The 16,095-nt window shown below is 42.1% G+C and overlaps 1 protein-coding gene across 1 annotated transcript in view; it reads left to right on the forward strand.

The window, feature by feature from the left end:
- The window catches only part of LOC129814241 (choline transporter-like protein 5-A), a 109,658-nt gene that overhangs the window by 46,033 nt on the left and 47,530 nt on the right, over positions 1 to 16,095 (forward strand). The window contains exon 2 of the mRNA XM_055867230.1: positions 15,308 to 15,356. Within this exon, the coding sequence (XP_055723205.1) occupies positions 15,308 to 15,356 (49 nt within the window). The remainder of the gene's footprint in view (positions 1 to 15,307; positions 15,357 to 16,095) is intronic.

Genomic DNA, 16,095 nt, shown 5'->3' on the forward strand with positions numbered 1-16,095 from the left:
TGCTCTAAAATGCACTGTCATCTGTGGGACCTTATATAGACGTGTGCTTTTTCAAATCATGTCCAATCAATTGAATTTACCACAGGTGGACTCCAATCAAGTTGTAGAAACATCTCAAGGATGATCAATGGAAACAGGATACACCTGAGCTCAATTTTGAGTCTCTTAGCAAAGGGTCTGAAAACCTATGTAAATAAGGTATTTCTGTTTTTTATTTGTAATATATTTGCAAACATTTCAAAAAATCTGTTCATTTCTAAAAATCTGTTTTCACTTTGTCATTAAGGGGTATTATGTGTAGATTGATGAGGATCTTTTTTATTTCATCTATTTCAGAATAAGGCTGAAACAAACTGTGGAAAAAGTCAAGGGGTCTGAGTACTTTACAAATGCACTGTATATTTGGTATTTTGGTATTTCATTAGGATCCACTTTAGCTGTTGCAAAAGCAGCAGCTACTCTTCCTGGGGTCCACACAAAACATGAAACATAATACAGAATTACATAATACAGAACATCAATAGACAAGAACAGCTCAAGGACAGAACTACCAACTTAAAAAAAATAATAATAATAATCATATCAATGCATACACACAAACTATCCAGGTCAAATAGGGGAGAGCCCTTGTGCTGCAAGGTGTTGCTTTATCTGTTTTTTTAAACCAGGTTTGCTGTTTATTTAAGCAATATGAGATGGATAGAAGTTCCATGCAAAAGGGGCTCTATATAATACTGTACACTTTCTTGAATTTGTTCTGGATTTGGGGACTGTGAAAAGACCCCTGGTGGCATGTCTGGTGAGATAAGTGTGTGTGTCAGAGCTGTGTGTAAGTTGACTATGCAAACAATTTGGGATTTTAACACATTGTTTCTTATAAAAAGAAGATGTGATGCAGTCAGTCTCTCCTCAACTCTTAGCCAAGAGAGACTGGCATGCATAGTATTTATATTAGCCCTCTGATTACAATTAAGAGCAAAATGTGCCGCTCTGTTCTGGGCCAGCTGCAGCTTAACTAGGTCTTTCCTTGCAGCACTGGACCACACAACTGGACTATAATCAAGATTAGACAAAACTAGAGCCTGCAGAACTTGCTTTTTGGAGTGTGGTGTCAAAAAAGCAGAGCATCTCTTTATTACGGCTAGACCTCTCCCGATCTTTACAACCACTGAATCTATATCTTTTGACCATGACAGTTTACAATCTAAGGTATTGCCAAGTAATTTAGCCTCCTCAACTTGTTCAACAGCCACACCATTCATTACCAGATTCAGCTGAGGTCTAGAACTTAAGAAATGATTTGTACCAAATACAATGCTCTTAGTTTTAGAGATGTTCAGAACCAGTTTATTACTGGCCACCCATTCCAAAACAGACCGCGACTCTTTGTTAAGGGTTTCAGTGACTTCATTAGCTGTGGTTGCTGATGCATATATGGTTGAATCATCAGCATACATGGACACACATGCTTTGTTTAATGTCAGTGGCAGGTCATTGGTAAAAATAGAAGAGGGCCTAGAGAGCTGCCCTGTGGTACACCACACTTTACATGTTTGACATTATAGAAGCTTCCATTAAAGAAAACCCTCTGAGTTATATTAGATAGATAGCTTTGAATACACAATATGGCAGAAGTTGAAAAGCCATAGCACATAAGTTCTCTCAACAACAGGTTATGGTCAATAATAACAAAGGCTGCACTGAAATCTAACAGTACAGCTCCCACAATCTTCTTTTTATCAATTTCTTTCAACCAATCATCAGTCATTTGTGTCAGTGCAGTTCATGTTGAGTTCCCTTCTCTGTAAACATGCTGAAAGTTTGTTGTTAATTTGTTTAGAGAGAAATAGCATTGTATTTCGTGAAATACATTTTTTTCCAACAGTTTGCTAAGAGCTGGCAGCAAGCGTATAGGTCTGCTGTTAGAACCAGTAAAGGCCGCTTTACCACTCTTGGGTAGCGGAATTACTTTGGCTTCCCTCCAGACCTGAGAACAAAGGCTTTCCTCTAGGCTCAGATTAAAAATATGACAGATAGGAGTGGCTATAGAGTCAGCTACCATCCTCAGTAGCTTTCCATCTAAGTTGTCAATGCCTGGAGGTTTGTCATTATTGATTGATAACAATAATTTTTTCCACCTCTCCCACACTAACTTTACAAAATTCAAACTTGCACTGCATTTCTTTCATTCTTTGTTGTTTTATACATGAATACAATTGCTCACTGTTGGTTGTTGGCATTTCCTCCCTATGTTTGCCCACTTTGCCAATGAAAGAATCATTAAAATAATTGGCAACATCAAATGGTTTTGTGATGAATCAGCCACCTGATTCAATGAAAGATGGAGTTGAATTTAAATCATTGATCTTGGCTTCATAATAAAGTTTCTTCTTTTTGTTGAGTTTAGTCACATAATTTCTCTTTTGCCCCATCTCTTTCAACCATACAGTTTTTCAATTCATTTATTGAACGACTCTAATCTAGATGTTTTCTATTTCTCTGAGATATGGCTGAAGAAATCTTCTCCTATTTCTGCCTTTAATGTCCCTAGATATTCCATATTCAGGAGGGACAAGGGAGAGGGCAGAGGGGGTGGATTGTTTATGTACATGAAAGATAACTTTAAATGCAATCGTATTATATGGAAACATGCCAATGGCATTGAATGTATGGGGCTGAATGTCTTCCTCTCCCCTCATATGTCTATTACTATTATTGTATTATATCGACCACCAACATCTGATATCTTGTTTTATGACAATCTAAGTGCCATGTTTAAAGAATGTGATCATAAAAAGGCGTCTTCATGGGCGATTTCAATATAAACTGGGAAAACAAAACTTGCAGGAAAAAACTCAAAGAGATCACAGATTATTTCAACCTGACTCAAATAATACAAGGTCCTACCAGAGTAACACAGTCATCCCAGACTCAAATTGATCTGGTATTTACTAACAGACCTGATCGAATAATTAAGTCCAGTAATTTACTAACTGGCATATCTGACCACAATGTTACATTGGTGGTTAGAAAGCTCACTAAAAAGAGATTTAAGAACTATATTAATGTGCAACAGTACGATAAAAAAATCCAGAAAAGTGAGCAGAGTAACTACAACGCAGCTATAAGTCAAATTGACCGGTCTGATATGTTAAGCAATGAAGACCCAGAGTCTGGATACAGAACATTTCTGTCAGCTATTGACAAAGTGGATACCTCTTTTACGAGGACATTTTAACGTAAGCCAAGACGGAAAACCTCTCTACCATGGCTCAGTGAGGACCTCTGGAGGCAGATGAGAGAACAGGATTTTTAATTGAAAAAGTCTGGTAAGAATGATGACAGACGTATATTTGCATCACTGAGAAATAAGGTGGTTAGGAATATAAAAAAAGCAAAAGCAGAGTTCTTTCTTAGAGTGATAAATGAAGTAAAAGGAAATGGCAAAGTGATTTGGGAAAATCTCAATAAACTAACAGGGAGAGGAGCTGAAAAGTCCAAAAAACATCCTGAATTAAAGGTTAATGGAATTCTTATTCTAGACTCCAATTTCATATCCACCACCTTTAACAACCCAGACCACAGTTCTCACTCCCATAGATAATAATAAACCAATATTCCGAATTCCTGAAATATCAGCGTCAACAGTGGACAGTATTATTAGCTTCTTCAGTAGCTCTAGAACAAAATATGTATTTGGTCTAGATACTGTATTACTGAAGAGACACAAATATTCTCTGATTGCACCTATTGTACATCTAGTTAATCTGTCCAATGCTTGGAATGCTGCTGCAGTGATACCTGTTTTAAAATCTGGTGACCCAACACTGGTGGAAAATTACCGACCTATGAGCATACTTCCAGTGCTATCAAAAGTAGCTGAAAGATGGGTAGCTGATCATCTGACTGATCACCTCATTCAGGGTAGCGCCATACATCAAATGCAATTTGGATTCAGAACTAACCATTCTACCGAAACAGCCAATTGCTATTTTCTGGAGTGCAATAAATCTAAACTGGACATTGGCGGTGAAGTCAGCGCTGTCTTTTGGATCTTAAAAAGTATTTTGAAACTGTGAATCATGAGTTACTCCTATCCAAACTATCCTCCCTTAATGTGTCCACTGAAGTCATTAGTTGGATGTATTCCTATCTGACAAACAGAAGTCAAAGGGTTCGTTTGGGGGACACTCAGCCGGACTCTCTTTACTATAACATTGGGGTCCCACAAGGGTCAATATTAGGCCCCCTTCTGTTTACCATCTATATAAATGATCTCCCATTCTTGCCCACAAGTTAACATGCAGATGTATGCAGACGATACAGTTCTGTATGTATACTCAAGAAATAGACAATTGGTTGTTAACTGGAGCTATGGTACATGTTTCTAAATGGATGACTAATTCTTGCCTGCATTTAAATATCAACAAGACTGTTTGTATGTACTTCTCTAAGAAATCCATTGATTCTTCCCAACGAGCTGTTCTTGTTAATGGGGAGAATCTGAAAGTAGTGTCTAACTTCAGATATCTTGGTGTCATTTTGGACTCCAACTTGACATTTAAGAAACAAGAAGGTGGTTAACACAGTCAAGTTTGGATTATCCAACTTTAGGTTTATAAGACCTTTCCTTCCTCTGGAGGCCACCAGTTATATATGCATGCTGTGATCTTCTCACATCTGAGATATTGCCTCACATGCTGGTCACAATCAGGAGCTACTATTCTGAAACCAATTGAATCACTCTACAAACAAGCACTTAAGATTTTTGATAACAAACCAAACAGGTACCACCATTGTCATATCATTTACAAACATAATTTATTTAGTCTGGATAGCTTTAAGCAGTATGTAGATGCAAGCCTTGTCTTTAAGATCCTGCATAGTCTTGCCCCTCCACCCCTATGCCGGCATATCATGCTCAAGGAAAGCACCTCCAGGATAACAATGGCAGTAACTAGAGGGGATTGTTGTCCCTTTTCAACACAGTAAAATCAGCCGATCAGTCTTCTCTGTTAGAGCTACAATATACTGGAATGCAATGCCCATGGACTTGAGAGCTGCACTGATTATTATACTTTTACATTTGAATTGAAAACATGGCTAAAATCTATCCAAACCTGTACACATGAGTTATCTGAGGTTCCTCATATGTAAGACGACAGTTGATGATAGTGTTGCTGTTGTCGTTAGAATGATATATTATTGGATGTGATGTATTTGTATTGTTTTAGTGAGTATGTGTATTGTGGTTGTGTAATTGTCCTTAGCTGCCCTGGGACTATGGGTGCAAGTTAGCTTTTAGCTAACCCTGACACATTTACATGGATGTTGCATTATTGTAATATTGATGTTAATTAATGTGCATTGTCCCGTATAAAAATATAGCTTTTTTATCATCATCAATCCATGGAGCCTTAACAGTTCTAACAGTCAGTTTCTTTAACAGGTGCATGTTTATCAATAATTGGAAGAAGCAATTTCAAAAATTCATCAAATGCAGCATCTGGATGATCCTCATTAATCACATCAGACCAACAAATATTTTTTAAATCATCCACATAAGAGTCGCAGCGAAATCTTTTGTATGATCTCTTATACACTATTTTAGGCCCAGCTGTTAGAACGTTGGCTTTCATGGATGTAGCCACTATATTGTGATCATTGCATCCAATGGGTACGGATACAGCTTTAGAACAAAGTTCTACAGTATTAGTAAAAATGTGATCGATACATGTGGATGATCTTGTTCCTGTAGTGTTTGTAAACACCCTGGTAGGTTGATTAATAACCTGAACCAGATTACAGGCACTGGTTACAGTAACAAGATTCCTCTTGAGCGGACAGCTTGATGAAAACCAGTCAATATTCAGGTTCCCAAGAAAGTCTGTTTACATCACATACACTATCAAGCATTTCACACATTTATTTAGATACTGACTGTTAGCACTTGGTGGCCTATAGCAACACCCCAAAAGAAAAGGCTTTAGATGACCCAGGTGAACCTGCAACCACAACACTTCAATAAGACTTGACATAAGATCTTCTCGAAGCATTACAGGGATATGGCTCTGAATATATACAGCAACACCTCCCCCATAAGCACTGTCTCTTCTATAGATGTTATATCCTTGTATTGCTACTGATGTATCATCAAATTAATTATCTAAGTGAGTCTCAGAAATGGCTAATATGTGAATGTTATCTGATGTTAGCAAGTAATATATTTCATTAACCTTATTTCTAAGGCTGCATATACAGTTGAAGTCGGAAGTTTACATACACTTAGGTTGGAGTCATTAAAACTCGTTTTTCAACCACTCCACAAATGATCTTGTTAACAAACTATAGTTTTGGCAAGTTGGTTAGGACATCTACTTTGTACAGGGCACAAGTAATTGTTTACAGACAGATTATTTCACTTATAACTCACTGTATCACAATTCCAGTGGGTCAGACGTTTACATACACTAAGTTGACTGTGCCTTTAAACAGCTTGGAAAATTCCATAAAATGATGTCATGGCTTTAGAAGCTTCTGATAGGCTAATTGACATGATTTGAGTCAATTGGAGGTGTACCTGTGGCAGTAGCGTGCCGTGGGCCTGGGGCCTGGGCCTTCAGTGAGGTCCTACACAGTCCCACCCGAATTAATCCACCTCTTATTACCATCATTATGATGCCATGGCTCTAGACACTATACATTTAGACAGAAACGCAGTATAACCAGGCGTTGCGTCACCTTGAAATTGACATTTTTATTCAGAGAATTGCAGGGGAAGAGTACAATACAGTACAGTTCAACTAATAGGCAAGAACATAGTCGAGTGCAACAGAGTTATATTAATATTCTTCTTCTATCCATTTCTGGTCCACAAACTTTGAGCTTTAAGTCCCCAAAAAAATAAATACAGTGTGTTCACTAAACAGCGCATTGTCGCATTCAAAGCAGTTTCACCGTGATGATAAAGACACATAACTATTCACTGAAAATAAAAGAAAGAAAACAAATAATTTGCAACATAGGCTATTTGCCATTTTATTTTGTTAATATATAGGGTATTTAATATTAACGAAATAAAATGCGAAACATACATACACATTTAATAAAAAATAAAATGCATTGTATGCCTACTCACCAAAGACTGATTATTTGAACACAAAATCCTTCCTCCTTTCTTTCCTCAAGAAGACTTCAATGACTCTGTTGTACAGTCTATCTGTGCGTTTTAGTTCCACCAATAAGTCCTTTTCTATCGACATGGAGGCTAATGCTGAAAGCCGAGTCTGTCCAGTAGCATTTTTGGAATACGTTTTGATTCGCTTTAAGGCCGAGAATGACCGCTCGACAGAAGCCGTGGACACAGGGATAGTCACTGTCACACATGCCAATGTGTAAAGTTGCCCCATGTCCTCATTCAGATTTTTCTGCTTAAGGAAATCAAGGAGATCAGAGGGACTTTTCCCTTCAAAATCAGTCATAGCATACATTACAGTCAGTTCTGTTTTTAGCTTGGATAGGTCGAACAGTGTTCCGTGACTCTCTGTTAAGCTGGAGAAGGCTGTTTGCGGGATTTTTTTCCGGTAGGTCTGAAAGTGCCGGGGGTCCAGGAGGGAGAGAAACATTAATTTTTCGTGGTCTTGAAACCTGTTTCGTATCTGGCAAAGAAAGTTGTCCAGATTATTGCTGTGGAGTTGTTGATAGTATGTGCGAGGGTCTCCTTGTGCTGGGCCTCTGCGTGCGCTGGGTGAACTTGAGATGCGCGCTGTGTCATCGTAGATTTGACTGAACCTGCACCTCTCTCGCTCAATTGTGTCACAAAACTCATTCACCCTTGTCAGGCAGAATTGTACATCCAAAGTTTGTTTCTGTAGAATTCCAAAAAGCACATCCGAATAATTAAAAATCCCATTGAATGTTTCAAGCAAAAAACAAAACTCAAAATCATCCAAACGTGCATTAAATCCATCAGCCATAAGCACAGTATCCCCGTCATGGTCATCATGATGTTCCAGTAAGTGGTTAAACAGCTCCTTTAGGGCAACTCTCTTTTCAAAGACTGCATTGACCAATCTAGATGTATATTGCCACCTCGTTGGTGCAACCTTAGGAAGACGACGCTTGCGGATGTCATCCAGCAGTTGCGTGCGTTTAGGGGATCGTGAGAAAAATGCTGCAAGGCCATTGAGGTTGGCAAAGAAGACCTTGCATTCTTTAAGCTTTGAGGCTCCTTGAGTCAGTACTAAATTTAGTCGATGTGCATAGCAGTGAATGAATAAGGCCATCGGTGCCCTCTCCTTAACTTTAGCCTGCACCCCATTGAGTCCAGATGCCATGACTGCTGCGCCATCAAAACACTGTGCCACAACTTTATCCAGACTACATTCATTTTCCTCCAAGAAATGGAAAATAAGAGCGGCAATGTCATCAGCTCGCTTGCCGCTTGTCACATCTTCAAATCGGATAAATCGCTCCTTGACTCCTGTGTCCGTCACATAACGCAGGACGAGTGAGAGCTGTGCTGCATTTCCCACATCTGTTGTCTCGTCCACCATAACAGCAACAAAGGGAGCTTTTTTAATCTCCATTTTGATCTCTTCTCCCATCACTTCAGCAATAGCATAAATTAGGTCATTTTGTATTTTGCCTGACGTCCCAATGAACACTTTGTTAGTGGACAGGTGGTATTGTAAATCTGTGTTGCTTTCAGAAAGAAAAGAAAGAAGCTCCACGTAGTTCCCTTTGTTTGTGGAGTCAGCACTTTCATCGTGTCCCCTAAAAGAAAGTTCCTGTTTACCCAAAAACATGACACAATCAATGAGTCTTTTCAATATTTCCCTATTTTTCTTCACCTTTTCATTGTGCAGCTCCGTTGCCCTGCGCGATTGTTCGTTGAGCTGTAGATCCACTCGGCTGTCCCCAAAAGTTTTCAAAAGCACCATTGCTTGTAAGTGCCCAGCCGTACTTTGGTGTCTCGTTGCTGCCTTGGTTAGACAACTCAAGTTTGCAAAGCCAGTGTGGCTCCAAACACCAAATCGATCACTTGCAAATAATAGGCATTCCCAGCAGTACAGTTTGCAGTGCTTCTCGGAGCCTGTGAGCCATTGATAGCGCTCGTAGTTGGAACTTTGAAAGTGGCGAACAAACCCCTTTCCCGCCTGTGACAGGCTTTGTAGCGTCGGCGTCTGGCGACCTCTCCTTACAATGTCTAACTTTTCTTGAAAAGTTTGTCTTGAGAATGGCGTTATAATTATATCCTCGACCAAATCGATATCTTCTCCTCCTTCCGCCATTGTGGGTTGAAAAAACAGCTTAGTCGTACGCAAATTAATTTGTTTATCAAATTCAGTTTCCTAGTTCTGAGGATCTGCATAGACCTGCCCATAGGACCTGCTTCTCAATATTGGTAATCCAATCAGAAGACGTGCACGCACTACGCCTGCTAGCTGGCTCCTGTGTAACACTGGAGCCAGCCAGCAGGCGTACAATAGCCAACTCTAAAGCTGATTGGTTGACACTAAATTTTCATTTCCATTCACTTTAAGCTACAAGCTATCCTCCAGGCCGGCTCGGTCCTCCCCTCCTGCTCCGTGGCTCGACGACTCATTGCGAGCTCACAGAACAGGGCTCCGGGCAGCCGAGCGGAAATGGAGGAAAACTCGCCTCCCTGCGGACCTGGCATCCTTTCACTCCCTCCTCTCTACATTCTCCTCTTCTGTCTCTGCTGCTAAAGCCAATTTCTACCACTCTAAATTCCAAGCATCTGCCTCTAACCCTAGGAAGCTCTTTGCCACCTTCTCCTCCCTCCTGAATCCTCCTCCCCCTCCTCCCCCCTCCTCCCTCTCTGCTGATGACTTCGTCAACCATTTTGAAAAGAAGGTCGACGACATCCGATCCTCGTTTGCTAAGTCAAACGACACCGCTGGTTCTGCTCACACTGCCCTACCCTGTGCTTTGACCTCTTTCTCCCCTCTCTCTCCAGATGAAATCTCGCGTCTTGTGACGGCCGGCCGCCCAACAACCTGCCCGCTTGACCCTATCCCCTCCTCTCTTCTCCAGACCATTTCCGGAGACCTTCTCCCTTACCTCACCTCGCTCATCAACTCATCCTTGACCGCTGGCTACGTCCCTTCCGTCTTCAAGAGAGCGAGAGTTGCACCCCTTCTGAAAAAACCTACACTCGATCCCTCCGATGTCAACAACTACAGACCAGTATCCCTTCTTTCTTTTCTCTCCAAAACTCTTGAACGTGCCGTCCTTGGCCAGCTCTCCTGCTATCTCTCTCAGAATGACCTTCTTGATCCAAATCAGTCAGGTTTCAAGACTAGTCATTCAACTGAGACTGCTCTTCTCTGTGTCACGGAGGCACTCCGCACTGCTAAAGCTAACTCTCTCTCCTCTGCTCTCATCCTTCTAGACCTATCGGCTGCCTTTGATACTGTGAACCATCAGATCCTCCTCTCCACCCTCTCCGAGCTGGGCATCTCCGGCGCGGCCCACGCTTGGATTGCGTCCTACCTGACAGGTCGCTCCTACCAGGTGGCGTGGCGAGAATCTGTCTCCGCACCACGTGCTCTCACCACTGGTGTCCCCCAGGGCTCTGTTCTAGGCCCTCTCCTATTCTCGCTATACACCAAGTCACTTGGCTCTGTCATATCCTCACATGGTCTCTCCTATCATTGCTATGCAGACGACACACAATTAATCTTCTCCTTTCCCCCCTCTGATAACCAGGTGGTGAATCGCATCTCTGCATGTCTGGCAGACATATCAGTGTGGATGACGGATCACCACCTCAAGCTGAACCTCGGCAAGACGGAGCTGCTCTTCCTCCCGGGGAAGGACTGCCCGTTCCATGATCTCGCCATCACGGTTGACAACTCCATTGTGTCCTCCTCCCAGAGTGCTAAGAACCTTGGCGTGATCCTGGACAACACCCTGTCGTTCTCAACTAACATCAAGGCGGTGACCCGTTCCTGTAGGTTCATGCTCTACAACATTCGCAGAGTACGACCCTGCCTCACGCAGGAAGCGGTGCAGGTCCTAATCCAGGCACTTGTCATCTCCCGTCTGGATTACTGCAACTCGCTGTTGGCTGGGCTCCCTGCCTGTGCCATTAAACCCCTACAACTCATCTAGAACGCCGCAGCCCGTCTGGTGTTCAACTTTCCCAAGTTCTCTCACGTCACCCCGCTCCTCCGCTCTCTCCACTGGCTTCCAGTTGAAGCTCGCATCCGCTACAAGACCATGGTGCTTGCCTACGGAGCTGTGAGGGGAACGGCACCTCCGTAACTTCAGGCTCTGATCAGGCCCTACACCCAAACAAGGGCACTGCGTTCATCCACCTCTGGCCTGCTCGCCTCCCTACCTCTGAGGAAGTACAGTTCCCGCTCAGCCCAGTCAAAACTGTTCGCTGCTCTGGCACCCCAATGGTGGAACAAACTCCCTCACGACGCCAGGTCAGCGGAGTCAATCACCACCTTCCGGAGACACCTGAAACCCCACCTCTTTAAGGAATACCTAGGATAGGATAAAGTAATCCTTCTAACCCCCCCCCCCCCCCCCTTAAAAGAGTTAGATGCACTATTGTAAAGTGGTTGTTCCACTGGATATCATAAGGTGAATGCACCAATTTGTAAGTCGCTCTGGATAAGAGCGTCTGCTAAATGACTTAAATGTATTGTAAATGTAAGCGCCCGCACTGTTGATTCTGAAGGCCTGAGGGCAGATTTTAGACCCCTGGCAACACATGATGGCTGAATATGATTGGATAAAAGATCTAACATAAAGACCAGCCCTCCAAATCTCAACCTGGGGCTGGAAGCAGTGCAACCAAGAGGAAAGCTATGAAATGAAGAGTATAATTCTTACTCTGGGGAATAATTGAATACATATTTGTGGGAAAATATATTTTAAAAAATATATATATTCTGATGATGTTTAGGCCAGCAGAGAAGGCCTTGCTGGCCCTGACGGCCCACCACTGACCTGTGGATGTATTTCAAGTCCTACCTTCAAACTCAGTGCCTCTTTGCTTGACATCATGGGAGAATCAAAATAAATCAGCCAAGACCTCAGAAAAAACATTGTAGACCTCCACAAGTCTGGTTCATCCTTGTGAGTAATTTCCAAATGCCTGAAGGTACCGCGTTCATCTGTACAAACAATAGTACGCAAGTATAAACACCATGGGACCACGCAGCCGTCATACCGCTCAGGAAGGAGATACGTTCTGCCTCCTAGAGATTAACATACTTTGGTGCGAAAAGTGCAAATCAATCCCAGAACAACAGCAAAGGACCTTGGGAAGATGCTTGGGGAAACAGTTACAAAAGTATCTATATCCACAGTAAAACGAGTCCTATATCGACATAACCTGAAAGGCCGCTCAGCAAGGAAGAAGCCACTGCTCCAAAACCGCCATAAAAAAGCCGGATTACGGTTTGCAACTGCACATGGGGACAAAGATCGTACTTTTTGGAGAAATATCCTCTGGTCTGATGAAACAAAAATAGAACTGTTTGGCCATAATGACCATCGTTACGTATGGAGGAAGAAGGGGGAGGCTTGCAAGCCGAAGAACACCGTCCCAGCCGTGAAGCATGGGGGTGGCAGCATCATGTTGTGGGGGTGCTTTGCTGCAGGAGGGACTGGTGCACTTCACAAAATAGATGGCATCACGAGGCAGGGAAATTATGTGGATATATTGAAGCAACATCTCAAGACATCAGTCAGGAAGTTAAAGCTTGGTTGCAAATGGGTCTTCCAAATGGACAATGACCCCAAGCATACTTCCAAAGTTGTGGCAAAATGGCTTAAGGACAACAAAGTCAAGGTATTGGAGTGGCCATCACAAAGCCCTGACCTCAATCCTATAGAACATTTGTGGGCAGAACTGAAAAAGCGTGTGCGAGCAAGTAGGCCTACAAACCTGACTCCAGCTCTGTCAGGAGGAATGGGCCAAAATTCACCCAACTTATTGTGGGAAGCTTGTGGAAGGCTACCCGAAACGTTTGACCCAACTTAAACTATTTAAAGGCAACGCTACCAAATACAAATTGAGTGTATGTAAACTTCTGACCCACTGGGAATGTGATGAAAGAAATAAAAGCTGAAACAAATCATTCTCTCTACTATTATTCTGACATTTCACATTCTTAAAATAAAGTGGTGATCCTAACTGACCTAAGACAGGGAATTTTTACTAGATTAAATGTCAGGGATTGTGAAAAACTGAGTTTAAACGTATTTGGCTTAGGTGTATGTAAACTTCCAGCTTCAACTGTATTCATATGGGCTATTTTCAGCCCTTTCCTGTTTAGCTTATCAGAGATAAACATAATACTGAAAAGAGCAGACAAAGCAAGAGACAAAAATATACATTCAGCAGTCCATTAACCAATGTGTGTGTGTGTGTGTGTGTTGCGGGGTTGAGGCTACGAACCCATAGGCTTGGCTCTCTCATATCACCCTGTCACAGGCCCCCCTAGTCAACAGCACCTTGTAACATTGCCTGCTGCAGTTGTTGGAGACATGTCCAGTTTGCAGCCGAACATGCAGCATAGAGAAGACCAACAAGGGGACCCTCATCAGCATCATACAGACATGTCCTCACTGTGAGAATTCCTACAAATATAACGGTCAGCCACATGTTGGAGCTAATCTACGCTGCTATGATCATCAAGGAGGCTCTGGCAAAGACCTCACCACCAGCCTCACCTCTTGCCTGCTCACCAACGGTCGTCGATGGGGAGAACAGATTTAGGTAGGTTTTATCTGACCGTTCAAATTTCGACATAGTACCTGTTTGTGTGTCAGATATCACCTATCCTAACTGCCATTGGTAATAGAACAGTGAATGTGTGTGTTCATAGAAACATGTATGGAGCCAGTACATGGAGACTTGCAAGATGATGTGATGGAGTCCAGACTGACAGACGGGCTTGATACTGATGCCTCTGAATGGAGAGGGACCTTACCTGTATTGTCTTTTTTTATTATTGAATTGAATGGTATTAGTCAATATGGGGAGGGAGACCACACAGGAAGGAATGACCACTCTGACATGTTTGCCAAGGTAGCCCCATTACCACCAGACAAAATGGACACAGTGTCTGTTTCGGCTGGGAATGACAATGAAAGGTGAAACATTCACATTGTTATATTAGCAGGACACTGCTTCTATGGTATTATGGAAAGGGTTGTTTATTCTACATGGACCTGTTACTACATTTGAAATGTATGAAAACACTTAGCTTAGAATATCTACATAAATTCATCAATTGCCTTCTTATCATATTACTCTGTAGGCTACTGACGATTCAAAGCTTCCTCGGGCATCTCACCATACATCTGCCTGTAGTTATTGAACTCAACCTGCAGGAGGTTTGTTTGTTGTGATTGAGTGGGAGGAAACAGCTGCGGGCAAGGTTCTGACAGATGGGTGTGTCTGGGTGGTGGCAAGGACACGCCCAAGTAACCCATATCAAACCACACCCCCAAGCCAACTCATGTTTGGCTTCTTTTCATGGCCGCCAGCATTTCTTGAGGAGCAAGCCAAAAAACGAGGCCAAATCAGCAGGTGCAGTTCCCCTTTAAAGTTCTACTGTGGCCTGCCAATCAACTGAATCTTTTGTTTTTGGTTTGAGATTAAATAATTGTTGAGTGAGCACACTCATTTTTTCACACTCATATTTCAAGTGCCGGATTTACATTCAGCAAAGTCACTCAAGCTGCATTAGTCGGACAAGAAGAGAGAAATTGGATGGGGGATGACTGGCATTCATACACCTGAGTGAGAATGTGAAAACACAAACTCAGGAAAGTCACCTTCAACAAACTACAATGAAGTAATTTTCCACCCAGAATCACAAAATCTTTCTCTGCCTCAGTCTCTTAACCTCTGTCACCCCCCCCCCCCCCCCACACACACACACACACACACACCACCACCCTTCTACACTACTCCTCTCTCACACTGCTATCACAGGCAGACAAGTGGAACTATACTGGAGACAGATACAGAATTTATGAGCAGAATACCTTCAAACTCAGCTCAGTCTTCTCTCCACAAAGCTTTCCAGGCCACTGACTTGAACCTTTTCTACCTTTTGTTTATCTTCTTTTGTGGCTTCTTCAACTTTTTTTCGCACAAAGACCAGGACCACTACAGACAGACCATGGACAGAATCATGTCTGTTGGGTCTTGCTGTTTGGTTATTAAGTGTAAGCTGACAGCTGTTTAATTATGTTTCGTATCGTTACTCTTCGTATCACTTTGACTAATGTGCAAACCTCTGTTTTTCAGGAGAACCACGCAAGTTTGACCCAACATTCAGAGGACCAATCAGCAACAGGTATTTTCCCGCTTTTGCCTTCTTTGCTTTTGCCTTCACAGCCCAACAGTGGGTCTTGTTTCATTTGTGAGAAGCACTGAGTGCTTGTTGCTATGTGTGATCCCATTTCCAGACGGGGAGTGTTTTCACTATACTGCTGCTAATGGCTAGCAGTGGTGATGAAATGAGAGTGCTGCCAAAGGCCTGTCCCACTGGTGATGTACTGCTCACATTATAGGGCTTTGGTGATGTACTACACAACTTTTAGTACTACACATCAATGTTAAAGACTCAGTCACCATGGAAATGCCCATATCGACAGTAGTGTTTGATTTGATATAAAATATCATATTTTAATGAATGAAGGGCTATGTCCCTTACCCTTTAAAAGTAGTGCACTAATTGAATGTCATTTGAGACGGAGCCCATGGTCTGCTCTGATCTCTGCTTTGGCTGGACTGAAAATGGGAATTACCTTTATAGGCTATAGCCATTAACTTTCAAGCTAATATTGAATGTGAGTTAAGCCTATTCTCATACAGACCCTGTGAAATGTCAGTGTAGACCCAGTGTTTAACTTACATTTCAGATATTATAAGAGATTATCCGTTGGTGAAATAACTAAATATTAATCCATAGAATTTAATAGATGGATTTGGTGCTTTGGAAAAGCACAAATCTCCTCAGACAGAAAGACTATTAACCATAGAGATAAAACGTTCTATTCTAATACCAATCATATTATACATGTCTTTGCCAC

This window comes from Salvelinus fontinalis, chromosome 17 (assembly GCF_029448725.1).
Source record: "Salvelinus fontinalis isolate EN_2023a chromosome 17, ASM2944872v1, whole genome shotgun sequence".
NCBI lineage: Eukaryota > Metazoa > Chordata > Actinopteri > Salmoniformes > Salmonidae > Salvelinus > Salvelinus fontinalis.